The 23,244-nt window shown below is 48.8% G+C and overlaps 1 protein-coding gene across 6 annotated transcripts in view; it reads right to left on the reverse strand.

Moving 5' to 3' along the window:
* Positions 1-23,244, reverse strand: part of SUCO (SUN domain containing ossification factor) — a 570,127-nt gene that overhangs the window by 162,235 nt on the left and 384,648 nt on the right. For all 6 annotated transcript variants that reach the window (XR_013594734.1, XM_078642395.1, XM_078642375.1 and 3 more), the window contains one exon: positions 4,736-4,813. Coding sequence is in view for 5 of the 6 variants with exons in the window: in XM_078642395.1 (XP_078498521.1) it covers positions 4,736-4,813 (78 nt within the window). In the remaining variant the exon portion in view is untranslated. The remainder of the gene's footprint in view (positions 1-4,735; positions 4,814-23,244) is intronic.

The raw sequence follows: 23,244 nt of genomic DNA on the forward strand, positions 1-23,244 counted from the left end.
CGCTGTTGAAATTGCGGCTTGGACTGTGAATATGAGTAGGAAGACCGATTTTGATAGGAACCTCTGTACGCAGGTTGTCCTCTTCCCCTGTTGCCACGAAAGGACTGGGTCCGGAATTGTAGAGTACCCAGAGCCTTGGCGGTGTCCGTGTCCTTTTTAATGGTGGTGAGGGCTGCGTCGATCTGTTCACCAAAGAGGTGCTGGCCATCGTAAGGCATATCTAATATCCTGGTTTGCACCTCCTGGCGGAAAGTGGTGGCCTTGAGCCAACCCGGGCGTCTCAGGACTGCAGCCCCTGCCAGTTGCCGGAAACCAGTCATGGCGGCATCAATGGCACAGTCGATGAGCTCTGAAGCAGAGGTCTGGCCTTCTAAGAGAAGTGAATGTGCTTCCTCTTTGAGATCTTCCGGCAGATTCGAAAGATAAGGCGCAATGTCCGCCCAGAGCTGGCGATTGTAACGGCCCAATAATGCAATCGAATTAGCCACTTTCACCGTCATGGCCGATGTGGTAGTGAAGCGTTTGCCAACGGCATCCAGTTTCCTGCCCTCCTTGTCAGGTGGCGTCGACAGAGGCGAGGCTGGATTTCGTGAGTTCTTCTGCGCTGCTTGAGTCACCACGGAATCTGCCTTGGGGTGACCTGTCGGGCATGCTGGTGCCGATGAGGTGGCCTTGTATTTTTTATCAAGCCTGGGCACTACCACCTGTATCGAAGCAGGAGTTTGCATGAGTTGTTTGCCCTGCTTCCATATAAAGTCAATGATTGGGATTGACCTTGTGGACTTCTTAGTGGGCTCCTTGAAATCGTAAAGGAAGCATTCAGTTTCCTGAGTTTCCATGGACATATGAAACCTCTTGGCAGCCCGCTCAATGATGTTGTGGAATCCACCGATGTCTGCGGGTGGAGACTCCGAGGTCTGTGGATTCGGAGAGGCTGGAGAATGTGCCACATAATCCTGGTCCGCATCCGGGTCCGATTGGTCGTCATCGACTTCACCTTCCTCCTGTTCCCTCTCCTCTTCGTCAGATGAGGGAGCGTCCTGAATTGATACCTGTGTCTTTTCAATGACCAGGGGAGTTGGCTTATGTCGAGATGAAGGAGCTGGCGCCTGTGCAGCTGGAAGTGCAGGCGCAGAGTGTTTCTCCGGGAACCTTTCCTTATAATCTTTTATGAGGAATTGCAGGTCTGAGACGATGGATGCGGGGAGACACACCATAGGAGTAACCCGGGTCTGGGTCGGAAGTTGGACCAGTTGTTGTACAAGGTCTTCCTCCTCTTCCGGCTCCTCGTCTGTAGTCTGGCATTTCAGAACCAGGTCAGATGGACTAGTAGCCTGCGTAAAGGAGTCCTCGTCCGACTCCTGACCTTGCAATAGACAGGCCGGAGGTAGTTGTTGTACCCTACGGGGCGACATCTGAAGTGGCGTAATAGGCCGTTTAGTAATTTTCACCGTGACATGGCTCACTTGCGGTGGAAAGGCATCCATGGCGTGTGATAAGAGTGCAGACTCCTTCCATGGTCCTGTAGACGTCGACGCTGGAATCGACAGCGCCGTGGTAGGTATTTTCGCCGACGGTAAGTTACTCGTCGTCGACGGTGGTTGCGACGACGGTTGCGACGACGGTGTCTTCATCGACGACATTTTCGTCGACGGCAAGGTCCCCGCCGTCGACGGCTTTCCCACCGTCGACGGGATGTTTCTCGTCGACGAGGTAGACTTAGTCGACGGCGTTGTTTTCGTCGATGGTGTCGTCGTCGCCGGTGTCTTCGACGATGGCCTCGTCGTCGACGACATCTTCGTCGTCGATGGAGTGACCGGGATGGTCGACGGCGTAGGTCTGCTCGCCGACGATGAAGGCGTCGTCCTCGTCGTCGAGGAGGAAGCCGACAATGCCGTCGTCGTCGACGTCGAGACGGTTTTCTGCGCTGAATGAACCATCGACGCTGTTGTCGTCGTCGGGACCAGCGGCTGCTTCCTGGGGACAGGAAGGTCCTTGCCAGACACGGATGGCTTGCCCTCTGAGGACTTTTTAGAAGTCTTCATAGGAGGGGTGTCTGTGGGGCTAGGGGAAGAAACCCTTGGCCTCTTCAAGGAAAAATGCGACGCTCCAGACACACTCACCTTCCGACACCAAGTCATCAGTCTTGGTCTTGAGTCTGTTGAGCCATAGTAGAAGTCGACCTTCTCTGTCCTTGAGGGTCTTGTTGGAGAAGGTCCGACATATTTTGCAGTCCTTTGCCTGATGGTGAGGGTAGACGCAATATAAACATGTTTCATGTTTATCCTCTATATGAAGTCTTTTCTTGCTGCAGGAGGAACAGGCCCGGAAAAGACCCTTCTTCTGGCTATCAGACATAACTTTAGAAGACAATTAAATTCGTTTTGAGAAGAAAAAGAGAAATTCCGGAGGAGAACTCAGGTGGAGACTCCCTAGCACAACGTGCGGTAGAAAATCTGAGAGACTTGGGCTCCTGGCAGGAAGGTTCTAGAAGGAGGTAGTAGCTGATTGGCTGTTTTTCTTTATTTGGTCCTTTTTACAAAAGGACCCAGATAGGCCACCAAGGTGGGACCCTTGGGGCCTGCTCTGTTTGGTCCTTCCTGCAAAAGGACGTGGATAGGCTACTAAGGTGAGACCCTTAGGCCTATTCTTTTCTATGTATGTCTCTAGGACATTACTTTTTTATATACCGGAGGCTCTCGTCTCGACGACGGGGAATGATTCAGGCATGTGAATCTATGAAAGACACCCAAATACTGGATAATCTACTATCATTCCTGGGATCAGGTGATGTATGAACAAAGCAAACTTCAGTGAACACAATGGTCCGAAATTACCATGGAATGCAGCTCCAAAAGTCATTGGCATCCATACCACCTCTGCCCCAATCAGTGGCTTCAGAACATCTGGCTGAGGCCCAGTAGCTCCTCATAGGAGCCACAAAGCCAACCTTTACCCCCGGAGTGGGGCACGGCTACTTCTCCAACCACATAGTGGAATTGAGGTGGGGATGGCTCAGCCCCATTTAAGACCTTCACTATCCTAATCAATTCCTTTATATACCCACGTTCCAGATGCCAATAATGGCATACATCGTGGCACAAGTTCAACATGACTCGGTGTACATCAAGGTAGACCAACACTACTTCAGTTGCTGCAGTCTGTCCATGTAAATCTGCATTACCAATGCAAAATACAACACATGGTCTGGACTCTGTTCCAAGCATGTTGATAAAACTGATGACCCCCTTTGTGGCTTTATCGCTACTGTGGAATGTCCAGTGCTATTATCATTACATGACAGACTCCCTGGGGAGGACTTCTCCAAGAATACTGCCTACACAACCACTGTGACCTCAAGGATTCAAACCTCTCGACTAGGATTTACTGTCAACGTCAACTTTCTGAAATCCTCACTAAAACAATTAGAGAGGATTCAGTTGACAGGTAGTCACGTTCAGGACCACCGCTCACAGACAGAGTATCAATCATAAAGGATCTCCTACTTGTGGTCAAGCTTGCTGGTTTCAGAGTTTTGGAGCTGCAGGCGCCAAGTACAGCTACTTAGTTGATCACACCTGCTTCATCAGGCAGAGTTCTCAAAACAGCATACCGTCCTCCCTTCAACCTTCCACCAAAACAGAGAACAAATGAAGACCACCCCAGGCTGTTCTAGTGAGTCAAATTCACTCCTTTCTACTGGAGGGGAGACCAGTAAATGTCTCGGCAGTGGGGCCCTTAAAGAGTCTTTCCTCAAAGATTCCCAACCCGGTACTATTCTCAAATCAAAGTAGCCTATTCTTCTTTAAGGGTTGTGAATGTCATATTACTGCAAACTGGACATTCATCCAAGAAACAGAACAGGCGGACAAGGGGAATTGCCTACTTGACATAGTTAAGCATTTTTTAAACAGGGAAGTCATAAGTCTCGAAAACAAAAACTCAGACACGTTTAGAGTTCAGTGTGAATTCTATCAAAATGTTGCAACTACTTATTAGGGGCCATTCGGAACCAGGAAACTACTCTAACAGTTCAAAGGATGTAAAATTCATTGGTTCATGATAAAACAACTCCTATGTTTTTACTTGACAGAAAGGTCCAAAAGGTAAAGTCAGTGTTCACTGATCCAAGGTACAAATAACATCCCAACATCTTTTAAGAACAGCACCTCCATTAAAATAGATCAACCTTCTCAATTGTACTAGTAAATTGGAGGGATTTAATGAAATGTATTACATATTTGTGATTTCCTTCAGGATAATGTTTAAACCTACACTCAGATTTCATAAAGTATAGTCAAGAATATTGGTAATTAATGTCAAATCAAACAATTAAAAAAAACAAGGCAGTTCAACCTTGATGCATTTGTATCCGAGTAGATCCCAAGCATCCTCTATGTAGTACTGGGAGAAGGACCATGCACAGGGGAAATGAAAGTGGGGGAAGTAGGAGCTAATTGGAGGTAGGTGTATAATTTGGCACGACAGTGAGAATAAATTAGGGGAGAAGGTTCTAGTTAATCAGGAAAGGATGTATGTAATGGTAAAAAGGCAGTAAGACACCTAAATAGAGCCTGTATTAAGGGTCTGGAAAGTCACCATGGCGTTTCAGTGGCATCATTTTCACCCGCCTTCAATATATTTGTGATAGATTACATTTTTGTTAACAGACATTATTAAGAATGTATGTCTCATTTAAGTAAGCTAAAACTCAAGCAAAATCAAGAAAGTATACCTTGTAAGTCCATGTGTTCCTCTGTATTTGCACCCAGCATGTTAGCAGCAAGATTATTCACCATATTCAGAATGGCATCTAGTGACACAGAAGTGGAAAGATTGTAAAAACAAGATTTTTCAGTTTATGTGTGTATTATATAAAAAATATTCTCTATCAAAGGTTTTCATTTGAAAGTCTCTGGTGGAGTCACTGCCTTGGAAAGTGCATGCAAATTAACAAAGAAAACTGTTATAATCAATAGTTTCAAAAATAAATTTCAGAGTTAAGTCTAGCCTCAATGGATTTGGGATGGACATCCCCAAAACATACTAGTTCACTCATCCCCTTCTCACTGGCAAACAGCCTCAGATTTGAATACATTCTAAAAGTTCTGGCCCTCAATTGGTGATGCAGGTATGTTTAGCATAGCCTTTCTGAATCACAGTTGAACAAACCCGGATACTATTCGATAACAATTCTTCATAAACACATAAATGCACAACATGACCATATATTAAAATCTTTAAATGCTAAATACTGCCAGATATAAAAGTATACATATTTCTACTAAGAGGATTTAAAACTACTTCCAACACAGTGATGGTAGAGAAATCATTAGTATCAAACTATCACTGGGTTGATGTTGGTTCTTTTTATGATACATATATTGAATTAGATTTAAGAAAAGGGTACCAAAAACATTACCCAATGAGAATGAAAAGCTTCTCACTGCTTCACTCCCCCACCTCCAAACGGTGAATGGGCACGTACATTGATGAACGTGGCGATGTAACTAGATAGACCCAAATAGGGGGTCTAGGTTGACTAATAAACGCCTGGATGAGTGGGGAAGGATTATTGATGGTTCGGGCATGTGTTAATGAGTGAATGCATAGGAGTAGGTACGAAATGGATGCATAGATATTGAATGGAGGAATAGAGGAATGCTTTAGTGGAAAACTGTGTAGATGGAATGACTGAAGTGGTTTTATTGGTGCATAAATGAAAGCATGGTTGTGGCTGGACAAACACTTGTACATGTGGGTGGTGGTTGGATGAATGAATGTAAGTCAAAGGATGAACAGATGGATGCCTTTGTGGAGCTGGTCAAACGGATGGATGACTGAGTGGATGGTTGACTGCATGTGGATGCATGCCTTCCTGCACTTTGACCGTAGGGGTTTGGCTGGATGGATCAATGCACAATGCTGTGTGTACTGGTGAAAGAATGTATTTAGGCTTCAATAATAAGCTACATTCTGTGATCAGCAACTTAGATTCACATCTCTGCTGCAATTGTATCAATCTTATTGGCTGCATGACAAGGACTATAACTTGATACTTGCAGGCTGCAAATAGATTTCTACAACAGGTATCTTGCATGAGCCAAAACAGCTTTAGTACAACACCTCACCTTATTGTTAAATTGCTTTTTAGGCATAGTTTGCAGAGCAAACTGCAGAAACACAAGCAGACAGTCACAGAGAGTCCACTCCTCAAGACTCAATTCCCTTTGTACCAACAGCACTCCCTCCTTATTTGCCATTTCTATCACTGTCAGGTTTCATAAACAAAGACCTGACAACACAAAATGTTTAACAATGGTAAGATCATGATAAAAAAAAACGAAAAAGACTCCACCTTGTTCTGCTTCAAATCAATCTCCCACACCCTGAAGACTAAAGTAAAGTTCTCCCATTATTCGCAACTATACATCTTCAGGGAACACAAGACCTGGCCAAAATCTCGATCCTATCTCAGGATAGCCCTCAGCAACTTAACACAAAGCCTCTCAACTCAAGGTAAACTTATCCCCAATGTGTCTCCCACATTTAGGGCCTCCACCATTAGCACAGAACCAACTTGCACCTTGGACTGGAGAGCAACACAGGCTCTCAATTTGACACAAAGTGCTAAATCGGTGTGCTAAGATGCTTCCACAAAACGCAAGGCATTCACCATTCAGCACCGCATCCTCCCTACATGATGTAATACCAGGCTTCCAGACAGCCAACCTGCCCCTAAAGATACATCAACAAACCCCATCTCTTAAATGCTCACTCACACTCCATAGCAGAACCTCATCAAAATACAATGTTTAAGTCTACCTCACGTCCATCAATCATCATCTCTCAAACAAATGGTTAAAAACAAAACACCAGTCTTCTCCAAAACAAACCCACCACCAAAATGTAATTGGAACCCTTTGTTGTAAAGCTTTCTCTCCAGTTTGAAAAGTGTTCCAGGATCCCAGATATGGGTGAGACAATTCAGCGTTTAGGACTATTAATGAAGATCATTAGACAGAGGGTTGCCATTTCAAAACAAATATTGGTGAGAAGCAGACATTTAACACAAAGTGCTGACAAAACAGAATTACCACTTCTCATTAAACAACAAATACAGTCTCAATGACGGCAGGATTAACAAACTTCATTGGATTAGCTTCAACACCAACATTGTCCACTGATCCAAAATCTGAGGATTCACACTTCAGGAAAATTTCAACCTGAAGCCTCAGACACAGTAAGCATTTCATTGCCAAAGAGGGCAGTCAAATTCCTGGCACAGAACAGCACGGCTAACACTTGTTCTGCACGTCTGGCTGCTGGCAAGTATAGATTTCTCCACGTTATCTTCTTACATGTTTGTTTCATGTTTCAAATCATTACATGCCTCTTTGCTTCTTTCAAATGGTAATCTCCAGAAGCACAATGAACACTTAAAACAACTTGTCTGATATGTAAGGCCATCCAATTGAAGTTTTCCAGCATACTATGCAAAAAAACGAAAATGTCAAAAGGGTCGCCAAAATGTAAGAGAAAAGGTAACCTCAAGTTAAAAGTTACCCAGTTCAACAAAAACTGAAAACACAACAGATCATTTTTAACTCATGAAGGAAATAGCTTACCAACACAATTAAGGCCGGTGCCATCTGTGCCCCTTTCTGAATACTTCCATGACTTGTCAATTGTTTGTGATTGCTGTTTATAATCTTTTTTTACTTTTTGTCCTGCTCTGATGCCCTTTTTTCCCTGGAGCTCGATAAACAAGTTAGTTACCTTCAATAATGCCTTATCTAGTAGAGACTATCTAGCATTGGATCAAGAAAATCTTGAGCAGATCTGTGCACAGTGGTATATAGGGGCCACCTCAGCACGCCAGGATCAATTTCTGTGCATGATATTTCCATGCCAGAAGCGCAGAGCCACACCAGAAGGCTGATAGACCAGTGTGCAGACACTAAGGACATACAGGGACATTTCAAGGCAGAAAAAAAGCTGTTTGCAAAAGCGTGGAGGTTGGGAGGGTCGGAAAGGAATCTGCAGGTTGATAGACTCTCTACCAGTTTAGGAGTTGCTGAGGGTAAGCAACTTGTTCACCTGAGACTTCTAGCTGCAGAGTCCTCTCCTTAGAATAGATACCAAAAAAATACCTCCTTAAAGGTGGGACTGAAAACAGGTTCAGACCTCAAAGGCAAAGTGCCAGTCGCTAAAGACCGGACTGTTAAGACAGCAGCATTTTGGTAAACACATGCAAAGAAGCCCACACTGCAACTTGACCAGTGTCCAGGGCAGAGACTCCGCAATCTAACGCAGTCGTCACAAGCTTGGCTTTGGTGGAAGGAGCCTGCAAGCCTTTAGGAGTTTGCTTCTTGGCCAGGGCGCAGCAGACGTCAACACAGAGCACAATCCATCAGGAGCACGTCCGTTTCTGCACAGCTTTCCCTTTCTTTGTTCTGGCGAACCCAAAAAAGAGTTATTCATCCAAATAGTGCAATCGATGTCCTCCTTGAGGGTGAGGCTGGAGTCCAAGGTCAAACCAAGTGATTTGCCAATTGGTGAAAGTCGGGGTTTGAAACGGTCATGGTTCATGTCAGTAAGCCGCGTCGGTAATGTTTCTTTGTTTGATGTTCTTGGCAAATATTAAGAATTCTGTCTTGGTTGGATTGAGCAGGTAGGTGCTGAACATCAAGGTCTGGATGATGTGCAGGCTGGGTCTGAGGCGTTGGCTGTGTATCATTGGCATATTGAGGAATTTTGATGCGGTTACCTGAAAGCACACAATTAAGTCGCTCCATGGATGTATTTGGTATTTTTATATGGCGAATCTAGCCAAAAGACAGTGGAACACTGTACATGGCTAAAGTCGAGCATAAAATCAATGAGTAAGAGGAGAGGAAGACGATTGTGGATGGTTAATTCACGATGATGTAGTGTTTTTAAAGAAGGGAGTCTTTAACTCTCTTTCAAAATGGAGCAGCGTTTGGGCGGTCCCAATGGATGTGGGGATGCTATTCCAGATCCTGGGTGCATAGATGGAAAAGGCCAGTTGTGATGTTTTTTTCTTTTTTACACTTCTTAGTCTGCATCCTATGGTATCCTGACCACGAGTGTGCTAAGGTCCACCAGAGTTGGTGACCTTGTTTGCAAGATAAGCAGGGGTGCTGGTTGTGAAAGCTTTGTAAATTATGCATCTGGTTTTCAAGATGGTATGGGCTGCAATTGGAGCAAATGGATTTCCATCAGGATGGGGGTGATGAGATCACAAGGTTGAGAATGAAGGTGACCGGTGTCAACAGGTAGAGGTGGAAGAGGACAAGTATGGAACTATGAGAAACTTTGGAGCTGATTGCAAAAAGATCCCAATCTGAAATATTTGTGTTAGTTAGAAAGGTAAGAGGATGAGAACCAGTGAAGGACTTTGCCAATGAATTCAAGACTCTAGTGTGCTCAGGAGGGAGGGATGGTCGACTGTGTTGAAGGCAGTTGAGAGGTTCAGCCATGTCAGGTGGCAGAGGTCATCTATATCTGTGCCCAGGGGGTATCATCTACAATGTGTAAGGTAGCAGTTGCTGTGCCGCACCATGATCTGAAGCTAGACTGGTAACCGTGTAAGAGGTGGTTAGCATTAATGTGATTGTTAAGTTGAACATACACTGCTTTTTCAATGATCTCCCTGATGAATGGTAGGTGAGCGACTGTCCCGTAGTTTGATAAGATATCAAAGTCTAGTGTAGGTTTCTTTAGGAGTGGGAGGATCTGGCATGTTTTTAGAGCTTCTGCAAAGGTCTGTTGGATAGGCATTGGCAATGGTGAATCGAGGTGAGAGTTTTGATGAAGGACGAGGGTAAAACATCTTCATAAGAAGTGGTTCTCAGGCAGTTGAGTATGTTGGCAAGATCCGTGAGAAATAGGGCTTTGAAAGATGACCACAGCGGGTTTCTACTGGAAGAGGCATGCATAAGATGAAGCAGGCTTTTTGTTGACCATGTGCTTTCGGGTCTTCTGCATTTGTTCACTGTAGAGGTTGACAGCATTGCACTTTTCTGTGGAATGAGAAATAATTGAGACTGGCAGGGAAATGATGCAGGGCTTTATGGTCTCGAAAAGTGTTCTGATTTTGTTGGTGGCGTCAGTGATGGTGTTAGTATAGTAATTTGCTTTGCCTGATGTGATGATCTGTCTAGTTGTTGTGTGGTGGGATTTCAGCATCATGAGGTACTCGAGTTCTGTTTCTTTTCCATTTTCTTTCTTATCTGCAAATGGATAATGTTTTGTCCCTAAAGTCTTTAGAGTACCAGGGGGCTGAAGGCTTTCACTTGCATTTGTGTGCTTTAATTGGGGAGTGGGTGTTAAAATGGTTTTCCAGAAAAGCGTTTACGATTTTTTGGTTTTAGAAGGGATGTTGGACATGGAGTTGATGGGATGAGAGATAAGTTCAGGTTGACCTTGGTTAGTTGACTGGACATGAAATAGGGAGATAGGGGTGACAAAGAGGTCAGTCTAGGTATATGGGTGATTTACACTGGATTGTTGGTGATGTTACGGCGAAAATGTCGGGGATGTGGCCTTAAGTGTATGTTTGTTGTTTGATTAGCTGTACCGTGATGAGTGTGTTGATTAAGTTGAGGATAGTGGCTGTTTTTTTGCTTTTTTGAAGCTTGTGTTGTCTGGCAGGTTGAAGCCACCCAAAAGGGTGGGTTGGGTATGTCAGATAGATGAAGTGGTGAAGAGATCAGAGAATTCATCATTAAAGTCTTTGTTATGCCCAGGAGAACTGTAGATCAGATGGATGATAGTGGTCCGAGTTGCTGAGGGGGAAATGACATGTCAGCTGCTTCACAGAATAGAATTCTACTTGCTTGCTTAGGGTGCAGGAACAGGAGTACTTGGGGATGATAGCTAGGATGGAATTAAAGCACAAGTTACTACTTGTGTAACGATATATCTGTAAGAGACATTAGTTAGTGATAGATTCCTTCTTTTAGAATATTCCCCAGGCGTCAGACTGGATCCGGAAAGTTTTCTGCTTAGCAGTACCCCTGCGCGCCGGTAGGTGGCGTCATGCGGTTCCGCGTCCGTCACTGGCATCGTACGCGCCGGAACGAAGTCACCGGGACTACTTAGGCGCCACCCATGCGCGCTGACGTCAGTTCTTTACATGACTTTCCGCGCCGAAACGCAGAGCCATTCAAGAAACTGACCACTGGTGCATCAAACTAGGGCACTAAAAGGGGATGACATTAACCCTAGTAATCAGTTCGCAGAACTGGGAGGATGGGTAGGGCGGTAAGGAATCTATCACTAACTAATGTCTCTTACAGATATATCGTTACACAAGTAGTAACTTGTGCATATGACAGAGACACGTTAGTGATAAGATTCCTTACCTTAGAATAGATACCCCAGCAATACCAACCCCGGTGGTGGGTCTGCGAACACGATTATACCAAAAATTCACGGAGCACAGAACGGCCAAAGAAGCCGTCTCTCCGGACCTGACTGTCAAGGCAGTAGTGCTTGGTAAACGTGTGCAGTGAGGCCCACGTAGCTGCCTGACAAATATCCTGCAACGCAACGCCACGTCCCGAGGCTGTAGTGGCTGCCGTTGCCCAGGCCGAATGGGCACACAGCCCCACAGGAGATTCCTTCTTGGCCAAGGAGTAACATGCTTTAATGCACAAAACGACCCACCGGGAGATGGTCCGTTTGTGCACAGTCCCTTGTTTGGCGCCAACGTAACTAACAAAGAGCTGATCATCCACCCGGAACTGCTGTGTACGCTGCAGATGGAAAGCAAGCGCACGTTTTGGGTCCAGACGGTGGAGCCTCTGCTCTTCCCTTGAAGGATGCGGAGGCGGAAAGAAGGTGGGCAAAGTGATGGTCTGCCCCATGTGGAAGGGCGTGACAACCTTTGGCAGAAAAGAAGGACGGGTCCTTAAAACCACCTAGTCTGGATGAACAGAAAGGAAAGGAGGTTTGGAAGAAAGGGCCTGGAGCTCACTCACTCTTCTGGCAGAGGTGATAGCAACCAGGAAAGACGTAAAGGACAGTTATGAAGAGGCTCAAAGGGAGCGCACATCAGAAAAGTCAAGACCAGATTTAAGTCCCATTAACAACCGGAGATTTAAAAAGAGAAGGTTGATCAGGAAGCCTTAGGAAGGCGGAAATGGAAGAAAGATAGCCTCTGATAGTGCCCAGAGCAGAGCCCTGCTGGGCCAAAGACAGGAGAAACTGAAGAACCTCAGAAAGAGTGGCCGAAAGGGGAGCCACAGCCTTTGCTGTGCACCACGCCACAAATGTGCTCCATCGGCAGGTGTATACCGTTTTAGTGGAGGGATGCCTGGCTGCCAGAATGACATTACAGACTTCGGGAGGAAGGTCGAAAGCCGTCAACTGTCGCCGCTCAATCTCCACGCATGGAGGAGGAGGCTGGACAGGTTCGGGTGGAGGACCCTGCTACTGCGACAGAAGATCCTCCCGAAGAGGCAGACGGATCGGGGGATCGATGCTCAAACTGAGTAGCTCGGGATACCATACTCTTCGAGCCCAGTCCGGAGCCACAAGAATAACTTGGGCCCGGTGGCGCCTGATCTTCATCAGCACTTTGGGCAGAAGTGGTATAGGCGGAAAAGTGTGCAACAGACCGCAGCTTGACTAGAGCCGAAAAACGTCTCCGAGCGAGTGCCGCCTTGGAAATTCCAACGCGCAGAACTGATGACATTGCGCGTTCTCTTCTGCGGCGAATAGATCTAACCAAGGCTCTCCCCACTGCTGAAAGAGGCCTTGCGCCACATTCGAGTTCAGACGCCATTCGTGATCCATCATGCACCGACGGCTGAATTCGTCCGCCCTGGCGTTCAGAGAACCTGCCAGGTGTTGAACCACCAGGGTCACGCCCTGATTTTCTAGCCACTGCCAGAGGCGCAGAGCCTCCTGGCATAGGGTCCACGACCCCACCCGCCCTGTTTGTTGCACTACCACATGGCGGTGGTGTTGTCCGTGAACACCTGCACTACACTCCCCCGGACAGAGGGGAGGAATGCCTTCAGTGCAAGCCGGATTGCCCGCAGCGCCAGAAGGTTGATGTGGAGCTGGGACTCCGCTGGAGACCAGAGGCCTCTGATCTCCGCCTCTCCCATGTGGCCCCCCCCAGCCCTGGAGGGACGCATCCGTCACCACTGTGTGCTCCGGTTGGGGAAGTGAGAGGGATCTGCCACTGACCTAATGCACAAGTTACTACTTGTGTAACGATATATCTGTAAGAGACATTAGTTAGTGATAGATTCCTTACCTTAAAATATCCCCAGGCGTCAGACTGGATCCAGAAATTTTTTGCTTAGCAGTACCCATGCGCGTCGGTAGGCGTCGTCCGCGTCCGTCGTGGGCACCGTGATGACGTCGTCGGAGTACTTAGATGCCGCCTCTGCGTGCTGACGTCAGTTCTTATACACAGCTTTTCCGCACCAGATACGCAGAGCCATGATAGAACCAACACTGGTGCCATGAAACTAGGGCCCTGAAAGGGGATGACCTTAACCCTAGATATCGGTTCGCAGAACGGGGAGGATGGGTGGATCGGTAAGGAATCTATCACTAACTAATGTCGCTTACAGATATATTGTTACACAAGTAGTAACTTGTGCATCTGAAAGAGACACGTTAGTGATAGATTCCTTACCTTAGAATAGATACCCCAGCAATACCAACCCCGGTGGTGGGTCTGCGAACCAATAATCACAACAGAAAGTCCTGGAGGACGGAACGGCCAAAGAAGCCAACCCTCCGGACTTGGCTGTCCAAGCAGTAGTGTCTTGCAAACGTGTGCAGCGAGGCCCACGTAGCTGACTGACAAATGTCCTGCAAGGGCACACCTCGGCCCAGGGCAGTTGTAGGCGCCGTGGCCAGAGTGGAATGAGCCCTCAGCCCAACAGGAGGTTCCTTCGAAGCCAAGGAGTAACACGCCTGGATGCACAAGATGATCCACCGAGAGATGGTCCGCTTGTGCACCGCCCGTCCCTTCCAAGCGCCCACGTAACCAACAAAGAGTTGGTCATCCACCCGGAACTGGCGTGCGCAATCCAGATAGTAAGAGAGCGCACGTTTTGGGTCCAGACAGGTGAGCCTCTGTTCCTCTTTCGAGGGATGCAGAGGCGGAAGAAGGTGGGCAAGGTGATGGACTGCCCGATGTGGAAGGCCGTGACAACCTTGGGCAGGAAAGAGGGTCTTGTCCGCAACACAACCTTGTACGGATAGACAGAGAGGAAAGGGGGTGTGGAAGAAAGAGCCTGGAGCTCACTCACTCTCCTGGCAGAGGGGATGGCAACCAGGAAAGCAGTCTTCAAGGTAAGAAGACGGAGAGGACAGTTATGGAATGGCTCAAAGGGAGCACACATCAGATAAGAAACTACAAGGTTCAAGTCCCACTAGGGCATCACGAAGTGAACAGGAGGAAACATGTGAGTGATGCCCTTCAAAAACCGATTTACAGTTGGGGACTTGAACAAAGATGGCTGATCAGGTAGCCTTAAGAAGGCGGAAAGGGCAGAAAGGTAGCCCTTGATAGTGCCCAGAGCAGAGCCCTGCTGGGCAAGAGAAAGAAGGAAGAGTAGAACCTCAGAAAGGGGGGCAGAGAGTGGATCCACAGCCTTTGTGGAGGGACGCCTGGCTGCCAGAATGACATTACAGACTTCAGGAGGCAAGTCAAATGGCCTCAACTGTCGCCGCTCAATCTCCAAGCTTGTAGGTGGAGACTGGGCAGGTTCGGGTGGAGGACCGTCCCCTGCTGCTGCGACAGAAGGTCCTCCTGAAGAGGCAGACGAATCGGGGGATCGACAGACATGCTGAGTAGCTCTGGATACCAATATCTTCGTGCCCAGTCCGGAGCCACAAGGATAACCTGGGCCCGGTCGTGCCTGATCTTCTTCAGCACTCTGGGCAGAAGTGGTATAGGCGGAAAGGCGGACATAAGACCGCAACTCCACTCGCGACGAAAAGCGTCTCCGAGCGAGCGCCGCCTTGGAAATTCCAACGCGCAGAACTGATGACATTGCGCGTTCTCTTCTGTGGCGAATAGATCTAACCAAGGCTCTCCCCACTGCTGAAAGAGGCCTTGCGCCACGTCCGAGTTCAGACGCCATTCGTGATCCATCATGCACAGACGGCTGAATTCGTCCGCCCTGGCGTTCAGAGAACCTGCCAGGTGTTGAACCACCAGGGTCACGCCCTGATTTTCTAGCCACTGCCAGAGGCGCAGAGCCTCCTGGTATAGGGCCCACGACCCCACCCGCCCTGTTTGTTGCAGTACCACATGGCGGTGGTGTTGTCCGTGAACACCTGCACTACACTCCCCCGGACAGAGGGGAGGAATGCCTTCAGTGCAAGCCGGATCGCCCGCAGCGCCAGAAGGTTGATGTGGAGCTGGGACTCCGCCGGAGACCAGAGGCCTCTGATCTCCGCCTCTCCCATGTGGCCCCCCCAGCCCTGGAGGGACGCATCCGTCACAACTACGTGCTCCGGTTGGGGTAGGGATCTGCCGCTGACCCAATCGCGGTCCGTGAGCCACCACTGCAACTGTCTTGCAGTGCCCTCCGAGATCAAGACATGGTCTGACAAGTTGCCCTGATGCTGGGCCCACTGAAATTTCAGGTCCCACTGCAGAGCCCTCATCCGCCACCGGGCATGATGCACCAGAAGGATGCAGGAGGCCATCAGCCCCAGAAGCCGCAGCGCCAACCTGACCGAGACTAGGGATAAAGGCTGAAAGATCGGAATCAGAGCCTGAATATCCCGGACCCGCTGTTCGGGAGGATACACCCGAAACTGCGCCGAGTTTAGAACCGCTCCGATGAGGAGGAGCTTCTGAGAGGGACACAGGTGTGACTTCGGCACATTGATGGAGAACCCTAGCAGGTGCAGGAGGTCGGCCGTAGTCTGGAGGTGGCTGACGACTGATTGGGGCGAGCCCGCCTTCAACAACCAGTCGTCGAGGTAGGGGAAGACTGAAACCCCTAACCTGCGCAGATGAGCTGCGACCACCGCCATCACTTTCGTGAACACCAGTGGGGCGCTGGTAAGGCCGAAGGGGAGCACGGTAAACTGAAAGGAGGGGAGACAAAACCAGTGTCAGGTGCGACTTCGGCACATTGATGGAGAAACCCAGCAAATGCAGGAGGTCGGCCGTAGTCTGGAGGTGGGGGACAGCTGCCTGGGGCAAGCCCGCCTTCAACAGCCAGGCGTCATGGTAGAGGAAGACTGACACCCCAGACCTGTGCAGATGAGCTGCGACAACCACCATCACTTTCGGGAACACCTGACGGGCGCTGGTAAGGCCGAAGGGGAGCACGGCTAACTGAAAATGCTACTGGTCCACCATGAACCGCAGGTAACGCCGGTGGGCCGGCAGGACGGGGATATGAAAATATGCGTCCTGCAAGTCCAAAGCTACCATCCAGTCTCCAGGGCCCAGGGCAGTCAGGGCCAGAGTCAGCATCTTGAACTTCTCTTTCCGGAGGAAACGATTGACGTCCCGGAGGTCCAAGATGGGGCGCAGGCCCCCTTATCCTTCTTGGGAACCAGAAAGTAGTGTGAATAACAACCAGTCCCTACTTCCTGATCGGGAACGTACTCAATGGCCCCCTTGGCCAGGAAGGTCGTGCTTCCTGACGGAGAAGAGCCAAATGATCCCCCGACATGCGGGGGTTCCGAGGTGGCACGGCTGGAGGGGAGGATAGAATTGGAGCGAGTAACCGTGGTGGAATATCTGCAGCACCCACTTGTCCGATGTAATCTTGCGCCAGTGGTGAAGGTGGTGGCGAACCCTGCCACCCACCGGCGTGGGGTGCTCCCTGAAGCTCAGATTAGGAAGGCTTAGAGGCGGCAGCAGCGGGGGTGGAGGTGGACTGACCCGCCCGCTGGTTACCAGACCTGCCCCTGCAGAAGCCACGGCCACGTTGAGGCTGGTTCTGCTCAGGCTTCGTGGAGGAGCACGTCTGCCCACGAAAGGAACGAAACCCAGGTGTGGCAGGGCCCTTCGTGGAAAGACCTAAAGACTTGGCCGTGGCGCGCGAGTCTTTAAAGCGCTCCAGGGCAGTGTCAGCCTTGTCGCCAAAGAGGCGGGAGCCATCAAAGGGCAAGTGCGAGATCTGGACATCAAGTGAAAACTCGGTAGACCACAACCAGGCATGGTGCTGCAACGCCACAGTCGTGGAAATCGCCCTGCCCAAGGAATCAGCCGTGCCCAGACCACACCAGATGGCAAACTTCGCCGCATCCTTGCCCTCCGCTATTGCTTGGGAAAGGACTGCCTGGACCTCCTCAGAACACTGAGGCAGGACCTCTGCTACCGAATCCCACACTGTGTGGGAGTAACAGCCCAATAAGCAGGCTGTATTAACTGACTGCAACCCCAAGCTGGCCAAGGAGAACAACCTCTTGCCATATTGGTCCAGCTTCTTAGAGTCCTTATCCGGCAGAGCCGTGGGAAAGGCACTCTGCAACATCGAGGCCTGAATCACCAGGCTCTCAGGCGTGGGGTGAGTGGTCAAGAAGGCAGGATCACCAGGTTCCGGACGATGACGCCTAGCGACGTTCTTATCCACCGGTGCCCCCGAGGTCCGCAGCAACCAAGTGCCCAAGAGGACTTCGGTAAGGGACCGGTCTTAAGGGCCACCGTGGGGAGGTCGAGATGGAGAGCCTCCGCAGCTCTACGCCGCCCCATGGTGTAGGAAGCGCCCTCCTCCAAAGTAGGCGGAGGCAAGGCAAACCCCGGGACAGAAGACACATCAAGTTCACCCGCATCTTGAAGGTCATCCACCCAATCCTGCGCAAGGTGGGCCTCAGAGCTAGCCTCAGCGGCAGGGCCTAAGCCTAAGAGGGGGTAAGCGGCGGCGGGAACGGCGCTGGACGGGGTCGAACCGGAGCCGCAGCCGAGTGTGGATCCCAGGTCGGAAAGAAATGGTCTGAGAACCGGGGCAGGGGCGGGGCCTGTGGCGGAGCCAGGGGCGGCCCTGGGGCCGGAGCCAAGGGCAGTGCCGAATATGCTACTTACCAGTATGCATCTGTTCTTGGCATGTAGGGCTGCTGATATTCACATCTTATGCATAGATCGCCGCCTAGTGTTGGGTCCGGATGATTGCACATTGTTGTCCTGGAAGAGTCTTCGAAGTATCACGAGATAGGTGGCTCCTCCCCTGGACTACAGTGCGCATGGGCATCCTCTCCATCCTCAGATTGTTTTTCGCCATTGTGGCAGGGATGGAGTATGATACAGTAAGTGATGTCCATGCTAGAGATTGATTCTGAATGCTACAGCTGCGACAGGCACCAGGGAGGAGGGAGGGCGATGTGAATATCAGCAGCCCTACATGCCAAGAACAGATGCATACTGGTAAGTAGCATATTCCGTTCGAGGCATGTGGGCTGCTGAATTCACATCTTATGCATAGAATGTATAGCAGTCTCCTCTTAGCGGCGGTTGCCCTTGCCAGCTGCAGCATTTTGAAAAAGAGTTTTGAGTACAGCCTGTCCTACAGCTGCTTGCTGTTTGGAGTGTACATCTACGCAGTAGTGTTTGGTAAATGTGTGTATGGTAGTCCATGTGGCTGCCTTTCATATGTCTTCTAGAGGAATGTTTCCTAGGAAAGCCATGGATGCCTCTAACTTGCGTGTGGAATGCGCTCTTGGGGGAAACTGTTAAGTGCGTTTAGCTTTTTGATAACAGATTTGTATGCACTTAACAATCCTGGCTATACCGGATTTGGAAATGGGGTTGCCTTTGTGCTGTGGTGAAAATGGAACAAACAGTTGTTTAGTCTTTCTGAAAAGTTTTGTTCTGTCTATATAGTACAGGAGAGCTCTTTTAACGTCAAGGGTATGTAGAGCTCGTTCTGCCACGGAATCTGGATTAGGGAAGAATACTGGCAGTTCTATAGCTTGATTGATGTGAAACTGGGACACCACCTTTGGCATAAATTTAGGGTTAGTTCGCAGCACTACCCTATTAGCGTGAATTTGTATGAAGGGCTCCTGAATAGTTAGGGCTTGCAGCTCACTAACTCTTCTGAGTGATGTAATCGCAACTGTGAAAGCTACTTTCCACGTTAGGAATTGTATCTCACAGGAGTGTAGAGGTTCAAAAGGTGGTCCCATTAGTCTAGTAAGAACCACGTTGAGGTTCCAGACAGGTGAAGGTGGGTGTCTTGGAGGAATGATTCTTTTGAGTCCCTCCAGGAAAGCTTTAATAGCAGGTACCCTGAAGAGTGAAAGGTGCTGCCTGTTTTGAAGATAAGCTGCCACCACAGCTAAATGTATACGAATGGAGCTGTAAGCCAGATTGCATCTGTGTAAATGGAGGAGGTAACATATGATGTTCTGAGTAGATGCATCTAGCGGATTTATGTCATTATTTTTACAATAGATGACAAATCGTTTCCACTTCGCCGCATAGCAAGCCCTGGTTGTAGGCCTCCTTGCCTCTTTGATAATATTCATACAGTCGCAAGTTGAGGTAATCAAACTCTGACCTCAGGAGCCAGATCGCAAGGTTCAACTGTTGCAGATCTGGGTGCGGAATGTCGCCATGGCTCTGCGTTAAAAGGTTGGGTGTTAATCGCAGCCTTTGATGATGAACCACAGAAAGTTCTAGGAACGTGGTGTACCATGGTTGCCGCGCCCATGTTGGAGCAACTAGGATTAGTGTCATTGAGTGTTGTTGCAGTTTGCGTGCCACTAGTGGTATGAGCGGGGCTGGGGGAAAAGCGTACGCAAACCTGCCTGACCAGTTCATCCATATCGCATTGCCCTGAGATTGCGGATGTGGAAACCTGGCGGGAAAGCTTTGGCATTTTGCGTTTTGTTTTGTGGCTAACAGGTCTATTTCTGGGTGACCCCACTGCTGGAAGTACGGCTGCAGCACTGAGGGATGTATCTCCCATTCGTGCATCTGGTGGCTGTGTCTGCTGAGCAGGTCCGCCATCTGGTTGTCCTTGCCTGGGAGGTGTTCCGCCATGAGGAAGATGTTTCTCTGAATGGCCCACTTCCACATGCTTTGCGCTAGATGGGACAACTGTGGAGAGTGTGTCCCTCCCTGCTTCTGTATGTAGTACATGGCAGTCATGTTGTCCGTCCGCATTAACACGACTTTGTTGCACAAGTGTACCTTGAAAGCTTTTAGCGCCATAAAGATTGCCATCAGCTCCAGCAGGTTGATGTGCATCCGCTTCTGCTGTGTCGTCCATAGTCTCTGCACTGTGTAATGGAGGACATGCGCTCCCCATCCTAGGAGAGATGCGCCCGTCGTCAGCACTATTTGTGGTACAGGCTCTTGGAACGGTTTTCCCTTGCAAAGGTTTTGTGGTTTCCACCAATGCAGAGAGCTGTATGCGCGACCGGTCACCAACACTAGGTTTTTCAATTGTCCCTGAGCCTGGTTCCACTGTCGGGCTAAGCACTCCTGTAGCGGACGCATGTGTAGTCTCACGTGAGGGACTATGAAAATGAAGGAGGCCATCATGCCTATCAACTGCATAAACACCCTTGCTGTGAGCGAGTGTTGGGGTCTGAATTTCTGAATGAGTAACCGAATGCTGTTGATTCTGGCTGAGTTTGGCTGCGCCTTTGCCGCCAGAGTGTCTATTGTGGCTCCCAGGTACTGCTGTACGTGGGCGGGCTGAAGATGAGACTTTGGGTAGTTTAATGAGAATCCGAGGCTGTGTAGGAGGTGAATAGTGCGGGACACGTGACTGGCACATTGCTGGGCTGACTTTGCTTGGATGAGCCAGTCGTCCAGATAGGGGTAGACGTGAACATGGTTTCTCCGTAGATGTGCAGCCACTGTCGCTAGGCACTTGGTAAACACCCTGGGGGCTGTGGTCACCCCGAAAGGCAGTACCTTGAACTGGTAGTGCTGATTTTGGATGGTAAACCTGAGATACTTCCTGTGTGCTGGATGTATTGGTATGTGGAAATACGCATCCTTTAGGTCTAGGGTTGCGAGGAAGTCTCCCTGACTGAGTAATGGTAGAACTTGCTGTAAAGTGAGCATGTGAAAGTGTTCTGACAAGATGTATTGGTTTAGGGGCCTGAGGTCTAGTATTGGCCTGAGAGACCCGTCCTTTTTGGGGATTAAGAAGTACAGAGAGTACACCCCTGTACCCTGTTCCTGTATAGGGACGAGTTCTATGGCCCCTTTTTGCAGCATGCTGATAACTTCTTGCTGCAATAAGTTTATGTGCTCTGCGGACATAGGACGGTGTTTTAGGGGTATGTTGGGTGGAGTGGATGTTAGCTCTAGACAATAACCATACTGAATGAGTTGTCTCGCCCACCTGTCTGTGGTAATGCTTGTTTGTTTGTTTGTATAAGCTTTATTCGAGACAATTCTCATAAAAGCACATTAAATCAGAATATTTACAAAATACATAATACAGAATAAAAAATTCATTAAACACAGTGCGCTCATACAGTATTACAAATAAAACAATATGTACCTGATACATAAAAAACTTAAAAAAGAATACCTGATTACATACGACCCCCCAAGAACCGTCGTCTTATCGCCCACGCCCAACCCATATATTTGGCGACACCCATAACTATCGAATCCTGCTGTGTTGTGCATAGGATTCTTAGAGCCACTGAACTTTCGCGTGTCCCCAAGTTTTTACATACCGGCGAGAGCCATTTCCTCCTTGGATTCACATAGGCTTCGCATGAAAAGAGAAAATGGCCAAGGCTCTCCTCAGCGTTTTCGCAGGCAGGACATAGACTGTTAGTGGGTCTGTGCCAACCAGATGTCAATTTCTTGAGAGGGATAGATCCTGACCTCAGCTGGAAGACAAGTTTCCTGTCCATTGGTACCGTGACATTATCCCAATAGTTTTCCAAGACAGGTGAAATTTTAGTCTCCAGAAAACGGCCAGACATAGAATCTGCCCTATTGTCATTCAGCATCTTGCCACCCACCCAATCCCAATATTGCTTTTTAAGAGCTTCTTTACTTGGGAAGGTTTCTCCCTCGGGGTTATTCCAAAGATTTGAGAACCCTAGATTTTCCAACATGGTCTTCAGATGTTTTAACCATTTTATTTTATGGAAGATGTCTTCCCTGATGATCCACAGAAAGCTCTCAGCGTACTGTCTTATTTCCGGAGTCGTCCAGAGGCGTCTCCAGTAAAGAACTGGCCGCAATCGAGCTCTGTCGATAATCGTGCGTCTGCCAAGCTCCAAAAACAATGGGATTAGGGGGGTGCTCTGAGGAAGTCCTGTAATACTACGCATGAACTTGTTCTCGGAAGTCTGAAGAGCCGTCAGACCATTCCAAGCCCATAGTTCCGCGCCGTATAAGGTGGCACCCAAAACCTTCGCATCATACACCGTCAGTGCGGGTTTTATAGGTTTTGTTTTTGATTTACGGTGTTCCCCCCTTAGGGCCCCCGATAGCTGCTGGTGCTTTAGGACTACTTTGTTCACGTGATGCGTCCAGCCAGTCCCCCCCGCAATCTGCACTCCCAAATATGTAAATTCCTTAACTATATCGAGCCTGCTGTTATTTAGGGTAATTTTAGGATAGCTTCTGCGTCCAGCAGAGAAGGCCATTAGTTTAGTTTTTCCTACGTTTACCTCTAGCCCATGCTCCAAGCCAAAAGCATCAAAAATACCTAATGCACGTTGTAGCCCCATAGGAGTCTTTGACAAAATAAGAGTGTCGTCAGCGAACATCAGGATCGGGACCCTGATGTCCGCTAACGATGGGGCGTCAACACTAGCCCTCAACATTCTCTCGACTATCCCGTTAATGAATAACGAGAAAAGCAGAGGAGCCATGGAACATCCCTGCCTAACACCCCTTTCAACTGGAAAGTCCACCGTTGTCTCGCTACTTCCTCCCCATTGGACTCTGGCAAAGTTGGATTCGTGCAGTTGCATGATTAAAGTTAGCAATTCTGCAGGAATCCCCGACTTTTGGAGCACCGACCATAGTTTGTACCTGGGGACTAGATCGAACGCAGCCCGTAGATCAACGAACGCGACATACAGGCTGCCCCTCCCCAGCTCAACGGTCTTCCACCGCAATATTATGAAGCGAAAGACCTGGTCGATGGTACTAGTAGCACGCCTAAATCCCGCCTGGTATGGCGAGAGGGCACTGTTATCTTCTACCCAGTCCATTAGCTGGTTAGTTACCATTCTCCCGACTATTTTCTGCACGGTGGCTATTAGGCTTATAGGCCTGTAATTAGCAGG

Source organism: Lissotriton helveticus, chromosome 1_1 (assembly GCF_964261635.1).
Source record: "Lissotriton helveticus chromosome 1_1, aLisHel1.1, whole genome shotgun sequence".
Lineage (NCBI taxonomy): Eukaryota > Metazoa > Chordata > Amphibia > Caudata > Salamandridae > Lissotriton > Lissotriton helveticus.